Genomic DNA, 10,041 nt, shown 5'->3' with positions numbered 1-10,041 from the left:
TCTCTATCACAAAATATGAGCATAGTCCCAACCTCTACATTCCTCTCTATCATTCTATCTATTTACATTTTTAGATTGTTCTCTTTGTAGTGTTCAAAATCAAGAAAATAGGCCTCCAAACTCGCATGTCTGAATTTCACGTTACGATTCAAGTTGAAAATTTTGCTTGAAAAGACAAATTTCAGTGATGATTTATCTTAAACTTTTCCTAGACACGTTTAAAAATGCCAACTGGATCTCTCCGTCCTGTGAATATCCTCAGTTTGCCCTAAAACTGTGAGAAACCCACACAGACTCTGTATTGTATCATACCTTCCTATTTAGGCAGTATAGAAGTGCAACCGACAGATTGAAAATAATGAAATTTAAACTATTTTTCACAATTAATTTATTTATATTTTGAATTTTTCTGTTTAAATCTGTTTGTTTTGATGTTCGCAGATGACACCGTAATATTCGCTAACTCACCCGAAGAATTACAGTATATGCTTGACGCGTTACATGGATATGTTACCTCGTGGAATTTGACTGTTAACACTGAAAAAAAAACCCAAAATTTTAGTATTCAGAAAAGGAGGATGCGTAAATTTTTCATGGACATATAACAATGAAATTTTGGAAATTGTCGACTCTTTTAATTACCTAGGATTATATTTAAATTATAACGGTAAATTCAATGGTACGCAAAAGAAATTAGCTGAACAAGGTCAAAAAGCACTATCTGGTTTAAACCGTAATATACAGAAATTTGAATTCAACGTCGAAACCCGATGTCAACTCTTTGATACATATGTTGGAAGTGTTATCTCGTATGGAAGCGAAATCTGGGGTTTTCATAAATCTCCGGAAATTGAAAGACTGCATTTATCCTTTTGTAAAATTACCCTCGGTGTTAGGCGCAATGTATGCAATTATATGATTCATAGAGAATTGGGACGATATCCACTTATTATACAAAGGAAATTGAAAATTATGAAATTCTGGTGTAAATTATTAAAAACAGAAAACTGCATTTAAAAATCTTCTTATGAATACCTGCGATATGATGCAGAAAATGGGTCGGGAACAAGTATAAACTGGGCGCCTGATGTAAAACTTGAACTATTTAGATTGGGTCTGGGAGAATTTTGGATAAAACAGCAAGCAATAAACTTTGCTCATTTTATGCACGTGTATAAAAATAGAATCCTAGATATATACCTCCAAGAGTGCACTGCATTTATGGATAATTCGTCAAAATGCTTTCTATATAAACATATTGTCCAATCTGACTTCTGTAAAATGCAATTCTATTTAACAAAACCTTTTCAGAGTAATTTAAAAAAAAACAAAAACAAAAAAAAAAAAAAAACCATATTTCCCGCACTAGACTTTCGTCTCACTATCTTAACATAGAATGCGGAAGGTACCAAGGCAAAAGTAGAGAGGATAGATTATGCGATGTTTGTAATACACGTGAAATAGAAGACGAATTCCATTTCATTCTTCAATGCCCTAGATATCTAAATTGAAGAAAAAAATATATAAATGAATATTATTACAAATTGCCAAGTACTTTTAAATTAATCCAATTGTTGGGTACCAACCGCATATCTACTTTGGTTGGTTTAGGGAAATATATTCATTATGCCCTAATATTACGTAACGAAGATCAATCAGGTTAACCTAATTTCTATCTGTGTAAGGTTTATATTTTCAGATGTCTGTACATTAAAACATCATTGCTATATACTGTATTATAACTTTGAATTATGATTATATTGTACTTCATTTGTTCATTATATATTATTGTATACTATAAATGAGTGGAACTGTGGGACTGAGGAACACTTGACCAGGGGTTTCACCCCCCAATTTAGGCTCACTGAGAGTCTTAAATTTTGTAATATATGTTATTATATGTTATTTTTGTAAACTGATGGGCTGTATTGCCCAAAGTTATATCCTGAATAAACTAATATACAACAACAACAAACAATGAAACCTTAGTCTAGATATATAATATGTTTGTCTCAGCCAGTGTGTTCCCTTGCGCCTGTCCAAATATTCATATGTACATGATTATTTGCATTTTATTTAAAAATAAATAAATAAATGAAGAATGTAGTAGGGGGAAAATGAAAAAAGAAAGAAACAAGGCGTGACGTTTCGTATTTATTATTAATTCATTTTCATTTCAAGATAATGAACAACGTTCTGAGCTATATTCATACAGCAAATATTCAAAGTTTTTAATCTGAGCACATTCAGAGATATATTTTGGACACGTTTGAAATCGAGCTGTAGAACACGGGATAGTTTTCAAAAGACAACATATAGTAATGCAGTAACAACGATCGATTTCCTGGATAGTAAATTTCTATTCTCTATCCGTATAACATCCCTGCGTACATCAAATCTAGCAATTTCCACAGGAAATGAACCATGCATAATTTTGAGGCGTGTTTTTACAATTATATACTTATAAATCCGAATTGTGTTGAAATACTCTACATAAATGTACCTTTTCTGACATGAACAGTATATATATGGCTGAGAGCGGGTCATAATATTTCATTTGCACGCCGTACATATAAAACATTTAAAAAAAAAAACATTATAAATATTAAAAAAACGTATTTGAGAGCTATTTTAACCCATTTTCCATGATTATTTTTTTTTTCACTGAATTGTGCAGAATTGTTTACATTTTCCTTGTCTTTAGGTCTTAAGGAAAATGATACACGCATCTTTGATGATAATTTTAAAAGAAAAAATCACCAAGACAAAATTTATTATCTGAAATTACTGTGATTTCTTAGCAAATTTGTATGAGTCGTAACTTTTTGATTGACGTGTGATATCATATATATAATGTTATAGTCAGACAAATGAGTCGCAAGTAAGGCTGCAATATATACAAGATACAAGATATTTTATTTACAAATCAAGGGAAAATGTGATATCTTGGCATGCAGTGCTGTATGTTTTCATTTATTGAAAAGTTTACACATTTCGTTTCTTAGATAAACCGTATGCTATTAGAGGCATCTTTTCTAAAAAATTTGGGTGGCCGTGAAAACGGCCGTTTGGTATATTTCAAAGTCGTACAGACTTTTTACTTGCTGGCTGACTTCTGGGTCTTCTTGGGGAGGAGTACGGCCTGGATGTTGGGCAGAACACCACCCTGGGCGATGGTCACGCCGGACAGGAGTTTGTTCAACTCCTCGTCGTTACGGATGGCCAGCTGCAGATGACGGGGGATGATTCTGGTCTTCTTGTTGTCGCGGGCGGCGTTGCCTGCCAACTCCAAAACTTCGGCGGCCAAGTATTCAAGAACGGCGGCCAAGTACACGGGGGCACCGGCTCCCACTCTCTCGGCGTAGTTGCCCTTCCTCAGCAGACGGTGGATACGACCCACGGGGAACTGAAGTCCGGCACGGGATGATCGGCTCTTGGCCTTTCCCTTCACTTTGCCTCCTTTACCACGTCCTGACATCTTTGATCTGTTAATAAGAGTAGTTGACGCTCAAGAAATGAAATCAACGAATAACTCACAACAGCCTTCGCGACCCTATTTAAACACGCGGGCGGATTGAAATGTGCAGCCAATCGGCGCGATCGTATTTCGTACACTTTGTCGCTCGCCGAACAACACTAGTTTTCTCGAGGGTCCGTAATGTACTTGCCCACCGTTATCCGTCCGTGCGATATAAAAGCAGCGCGGCGCGAGTCGACATTCATAGTTTTCAGTTTGTATACAACCTGTAAACATGCCACCCAAAGTTGGATCTAAAGGAGCTAAGAAAGCAGCCACCAAGGCCAAGGCCCAGAGAACTGGGGACAAGAAAAAACGCAGGAAGAGGAGGGAATCCTATGCCATTTACATCTACAAGGTGCTGAAACAGGTTCACCCAGACACTGGTGTTTCCAGCAAGGCCATGAGCATCATGAACTCTTTCGTCAACGACATCTTTGAGAGAATCGCTGCCGAGGCCTCCCGTCTCGCTCACTACAACAAGCGATCTACCATCACCAGCAGAGAGATCCAGACTGCTGTCCGTCTCCTTCTGCCCGGTGAATTGGCCAAGCACGCTGTCTCTGAGGGAACCAAGGCCGTCACCAAGTACACCAGCAGCAAGTAAACTGCAAACTTGCAGTCCAGAAAAAAATAAACGGCCCTTTTCAGGGCCACACAAATTTTTCGAAAAGATATCTTCATTACATCGTCGAGAAACGAAGTAGTTTGTTAAGTGTGTGTGTAGCTTATCTTATTATTGTAATTTTTCTTTAATATTAGATCTATCTAAGCCTATATATTTTTACTTTGCATTTCTTTCTTTTTCCCTGATTTAGTCTGTTCTCCCTAATGATTTTAAATGTGTACAGTCTATGACTGGAAAAAATAAAAGTGTGCACACACACACACACACACACACACACCTTCAGAAAAATAAACCAACATGTGCATGCCCATCCTATTAAGTGTACATTAAATAATTACAGACAGTGAAATCCCACAAGGCCTTATAATAACACAACAGTGCATGTATGGTATACAAAAACTTAGTTCAGGCCTTCTAATTTATATAAAGGCATGTTATTTTAAGCCTAAAAGCAACACAGCCACACTTTTTCAAGTCAAATAAAAAAGAAAGCCAGCTAACAAGTGATTAGTGTAAAATGAGGGACCTAGGAGTTCAATGTTAAGCCACGATTAATTTAATTTCTCCTCTCTCTCTCTCTCTCTCTCTCTCTCTCTCTCTCTCTCTCTCTCTCTCTCTCTCACTCATTTTGTTTTTTTTTTTTGTTTGTTTGTTTGTTTGGTTTTGTTTTTTTTTTTTTTTTTTGGAATGATTCTAGTTTTGGTTCTGTTGGTGCATATAATATTGATTTATAGCGTAACGAGTTGTGCATCTGAAATATGGGCAATCTAATATACAGGTTTTAGATGTAGACAAAGTGCATTAAGATTTTACTAGTATCATTTAACAGTACAAGCTATGAAATATTTACCATGTTCATTGTGGATATTGAACAACATCCCTTAAAATTCCCTAAGAAAAAGAAAATTCTTAGTTATTAATTTATGTAACAAAACAGTGAATATTGACTTATATAATATAGACTTTCAAATAATAAAGTTATTGTTGAGAACGATGATGTATACAAAAGTGAAATTTATCGCCTGGGTCTAGCTGATTCATACCGAGATGCGAATTCTCTTTGAAGAGGAGATGGGTGAACAAGACGTGCAGAATGCCTATATCTTCAGATAAATTATAATACAAAAATCATATTCAATTTGTGAATTTAGACAGTATTTAGAGTGAAGTTATCATTGTTGAAATTAATGAAATTATACACACACACACACACACACACACACACACATACATATATATATATATATATATATATATATATATATATATATATATATATGCATTCTTATTGATGGTTTTTTTTTTTCTTTTTCCATATGTCATTGAAATATGTTAAGGTGAGATGTATAAAAACATAAATTCATTAACTTTCAAAACTTTTCTTAAATAACCTATTGAATCAGATATAATATTGTAATGATGGTATACTTCTATCAAGGAATGTGTGATGTTTTCAAACATAAAGATTATAGCAGATATCTTTATCACCAAAATATTGTAATTACATCTACCAACATCTCATTGAACATTTTGCATTGTGAATATCCTTTATTAAAAACATTACACATAAAGTACTGGAAATATGTACAATAAACATGTCATCCAATAAACTTCATCCCAAGAACTTGCATCTTCAAGTTGATTGAGTTTTTCATGTTTTGCAGATAAGATATTCAGAACAATCTCCTATAATAGTTAAGGTTTTGTTTTGTGCAAGTGTGTGTGTTTTGTTTGTTTTGCACAGCTCTGGAGCAAGATACATTCATTGCACACACTGCTAGTTATGGGACATATTTTGATATGAATGTTATTTATATGGTAATGGAATGATGAAATATAACATGCAACTATGAGTTGATACTTTATTCTGGAGATGAATGTTAAAAAAAAAAAAAATGTATGAACCCTTATTTTGTGTATTAAATTTTATTAACCTACTATTCATTTCATGTGATGCCGATGTTGGGACCCAAATGTTACAATGTGAATCATGAAACAATAACATAAAATCAGCTGTGTGAATTCATATTTTAATTGTTGATAGAGTTGAGTTTAAAGCAAAATCAAGGCATATAACAAGAAAGATAACTCTTGCTACCTTGTGCAGCACAATTTGACTGCAGAAGTTATGTAGCCTACACACAATGTTACATGTAAAAATTGTGTTACAGGACTAGTATTTAGATATTCACCTCCCTCGACGTGTCTCACTCAGTATACTGTTACAGTATGCATGTTATTTATTACAATTGTAAGTTTTACCAGATTTAACGAAGCTTATGTCATTCAATCATAATTTGAATACTGTGTAAAGTATTTGCTCTGCCCTACCCTTTGTATAAATACTGAATGGGTAGCCGAATAATATGCTTTTTTTCCAGTGACTCAGACATTATGTAGAAATATGATTAAAAAAAAAAACCACACACATTCGTTTCTTTTACACGTCTGCTCAGAGGCATCTTTTCTAAAAATTTGGGTGGCCGTGAAAACGGCCGTTTGTTGTTACGCTTGTAAGCGATGGTAGGGGGTATCTAACCACCGAATCCGTAAAGGGTACGTCCTTGTCTCTTCAGTGCATAGACAACGTCCATGGCTGTGACAGTCTTCCTCTTGGCGTGCTCTGTGTAGGTGACAGCATCACGAATGACGTTCTCAAGGAAAACTTTCAAGACACCACGGGTCTCCTCGTAGATGAGTCCAGAGATACGTTTGACTCCACCTCTGCGTGCAAGACGACGGATGGCGGGTTTGGTGATACCCTGGATGTTATCTCTCAGGACCTTCCTGTGACGCTTGGCGCCCCCCTTTCCAAGACCTTTTCCTCCTTTACCACGTCCAGACATAATTCAGTTCTCAGTAGATTAAACTTCTGAAATGACGCTAGACAGACGGGATAGCGATATATATAGCGCTGTTCGACGACGCGCTAGAGGCACTTGTATCTTGAAAACTTCGGCAGTGCAACGAAGGCACACAGTAAGGAACAGTCTGATTGGTTCCCGCTCTGCGCGCCTTGCTTGTTCTTGTTTACATTTTTTTTTTTTTTTCTATTGATGTACCCTTGAGCTGTTTCTAATCCTGTTATCTCAATTCAGTAGGTCAATATTTTAGAATGTTAAAATTTTATACCCATTTCTAATAAATTCGAATAAATATACATGGTTAGAACTACGTGCACAGTACCTGTATTTAAATCTGTGTTTTCTTTCTTTTTAAATGAATATATATATATTTTTTTTAATTTTATACCCATTTCTAATAAATTCGAATAAAAATACATGGTTAGAACTACGTGCGCAGTTCCTGTTTTTAAATCTGTGATTCCTTTCTTTTTAAATGAATATTTTTATCATTTATTTTCATTTGTACCTATTTTGGCACAATGCAAAAGGTTTTGCACGCAAGTATTAACCACTAACGAGGTTCTCACCTCTTTAATATGTCATTTGATTCAGTATTCATAAAGTAAACGTTTACTCTTTCTCTCTCTCTTGTGAAATTGATGGTATATACTGTGTATTTACATTGCCCACGACAGACACATGTGCAGCTCGTGCTGAACGAGATTCTGCTTTATTAGAATTACTATTTTCTTCTAATGGTTGTGCTTTTGGCATATGTTTGGATACGTGTTCGTAAATGATAACATGTTGTAGTAGCCGATACACTTTTATCTATAGTATTCCCTTTAACTGAAATAGTACAATATTATTGTTGAAATGAACAATGTCATTTACAAATTGTTATACTATCCATTGGCATACCTTTTTCTTATTATTGTAATAATTTCATACTTGTCTGTTAAGGACTCTAAATTAGAAAATAATTGTTCTGTTTTGTACGTTATAATTGCAAGTGTTTTATTCATTTTCGAATTGTCCGTGACATTCATTTTAAACTTATTGTTATAGTTTCGTCTTGTATATAAGTAATGATAGAGTGTAAGATGTCACAATTATGCCAGTATATAGGCTACTTAACACTCAATACGATCACATCTGTTGTTTTCTTGCATATGTATAAATAATAGTTTAGATGCGTTTATGCCAGTATATATGACACTTTCCTACTCCAAATTTGATCTAACATTTATCATGTGGCCTTGTGTTTTAATTTTGTGTATTACGTTTCTTGAGCGCTGTAACATGAAGGCATCTTTTCTAAATATTTTGGTGGCCGTGAAAACGGCCGTTTTGTGTTTTGTCTGAAACAAGAATATGTTTAAGCTCGTTCGCCACGGATACGTCTGGCAAGCTGGATGTCCTTTGGCATGATGGTTACTCTCTTAGCGTGGATAGCACACAAGTTAGTATCCTCAAAGAGTCCGACAAGGTAGGCCTCACTGGCTTCCTGGAGGGCCATGACGGCAGAGCTCTGGAAACGCAGATCGGTCTTGAAATCCTGAGCGATTTCACGGACAAGTCGCTGGAATGGGAGTTTCCTGATGAGCAATTCGGTGCTCTTCTGGTATCTCCTGATCTCACGGAGAGCGACAGTTCCTGGCCTGTATCTGTGAGGCTTCTTAACGCCACCGGTGGCTGGTGCGCTTTTACGGGCTGCCTTGGTAGCCAGCTGTTTTCGTGGGGCCTTGCCTCCAGTAGATTTTCTTGCAGTCTGCTTGGTACGTGCCATCTTCTCTGAGTTCAGATAAAATGAATGACGAGATCGTGTGTTTACTATAGTTTTATACGGTCCTGTGGCTCGTGAATATTTGATCAAACTTCGAAATCAGCGCGCACGAAGTAAGGATGTTTGCGATTGGTTCCGGAGTTAAGAAAGACGCCTTGTGATTAGTCGGGCACATTGTGCTTCGATTGGTCTTAGCTGGAATCATTTCAATCCACCTTTCTGCACAGATTTTGTACTTGGGTTTAAATCTAGGTTATTTGGTTAAAATTATATAATTCTGATAATAAGGATCCATTGAATGAAGAGATAAAAACAATCACAGTAATAATGTTAACAATCGTAATGATTTATCCCTTGTTTTTCTTTTGTTTTGTTTGTTTTTTTTTTTGTCATTTTATGTATCTATTTAATTGTTATTATTATTATTATTTTTTATTTTCTTTTATTTATCTGTAAGATTGTTGGATTTCAAAGCCTTCCCTAGTATACAAAGCCATGCAAATGTATAAATGTATAAAAGGATATTACCATATATTTATTTATTTTATTATTTTTTTTTAATTCTATATACATTGCCCAGTGTTTGGTGGGTGTCATAACACTTGTAAATCAGCCCAACATTGCTTTGCTCTCTTTAAGGACCTGATTTTTTTTTCTTTCATTGTGTTGTTTGTGTTTGTCTCATTTGATTTAAGATATTTCAAGAACTTATCTTGTCAACACATCAAGTCCTGTCAAAACAAGTCCGAAGGGTCAAAGAAATTTTAGCTCAAAAAAACTGATTCTGTAAATTAAAATATGTCAAAGTGATGTATCATGTAATAATAAGCACTGGTATGCAAGTGGTTTTGCTTTCAAGAATTCTTTGGTCATGTACGGGTTACACAGAAGTTGCATCAATAGTCACTACCTTACAAATTTATCTCAGAGTACCAGAGTATGTGCCATTTCATTTTGTGTATGGCTTGATAGTTAGGAAATAAAACAGACAAATTCAAAATATCTGATCATAAAACTTGTGTACTTAACACTGAATTTTGAACCAGTGTTTTTGTGTGATAAAATGGTCTATCATACTTCAAAATTTCATATACACACTTTCACATCCCCTGTTTATTGTCATTCATTTCAATTACTGACTTCGCTCCTCCATTATTAATGTTGTATGTGAGCATAACTTTTTTTTTGGGGGGGGGGGGGGGAGAGGGGGAGATATCATTTTCCAATTTCTTGTACTTTAAAAATATTACTATGATCATATAAT

The 10,041-nt window shown here is 35.1% G+C and overlaps 3 protein-coding genes across 3 annotated transcripts; 1 reads left to right on the top strand and 2 right to left on the bottom strand.

Annotated features, from left to right (window-relative positions):
• Positions 1-3,077: 3,077 nt before the first annotated feature.
• Positions 3,078-3,491, bottom strand: LOC133176737 (histone H2A-like). The gene has a single exon (XM_061311810.1). The coding sequence runs from the start codon at positions 3,476-3,478 to the stop codon at positions 3,098-3,100; it is 381 nt and encodes a 126-aa protein (XP_061167794.1). The 5' UTR covers positions 3,479-3,491; the 3' UTR covers positions 3,078-3,097.
• Positions 3,492-3,734: 243 nt separating this feature from the next.
• On the top strand, positions 3,735-4,214 carry LOC133176725 (histone H2B). Its single transcript, XM_061311797.1, has one exon. The coding sequence runs from the start codon at positions 3,753-3,755 to the stop codon at positions 4,122-4,124; it is 372 nt and encodes a 123-aa protein (XP_061167781.1). The 5' UTR covers positions 3,735-3,752; the 3' UTR covers positions 4,125-4,214.
• A 2,465-nt stretch (positions 4,215-6,679) lies between these two features.
• On the bottom strand, positions 6,680-6,991 carry LOC133176782 (histone H4). The gene has a single exon (XM_061311852.1). The coding sequence runs from the start codon at positions 6,989-6,991 to the stop codon at positions 6,680-6,682; it is 312 nt and encodes a 103-aa protein (XP_061167836.1).
• Positions 6,992-10,041: the final 3,050 nt, after the last annotated feature.

This window comes from Saccostrea echinata, unplaced genomic scaffold, assembly GCF_033153115.1.
Source record: "Saccostrea echinata isolate AGI-Se365-2 ecotype Australia unplaced genomic scaffold, CSIRO_AGI_Sech_v1 ptg000081l, whole genome shotgun sequence".
Lineage (NCBI taxonomy): Eukaryota > Metazoa > Mollusca > Bivalvia > Ostreida > Ostreidae > Saccostrea > Saccostrea echinata.
Note: the sequence above shows the minus strand (reverse complement) of the source record. Positions and strands in the feature narration are given on the sequence as shown.

Excerpts from the sequence above, each read along its gene's own strand:
- LOC133176737 (XM_061311810.1), bottom strand. The coding sequence starts at position 3,478 with ATGTCAGGACGTGGTAAAGGAGGCAAAGTGAAGGGAAAGGCCAAGAGC.
- LOC133176725 (XM_061311797.1), top strand. The coding sequence starts at position 3,753 with ATGCCACCCAAAGTTGGATCTAAAGGAGCTAAGAAAGCAGCCACCAAG.
- LOC133176782 (XM_061311852.1), bottom strand. The coding sequence starts at position 6,991 with ATGTCTGGACGTGGTAAAGGAGGAAAAGGTCTTGGAAAGGGGGGCGCC.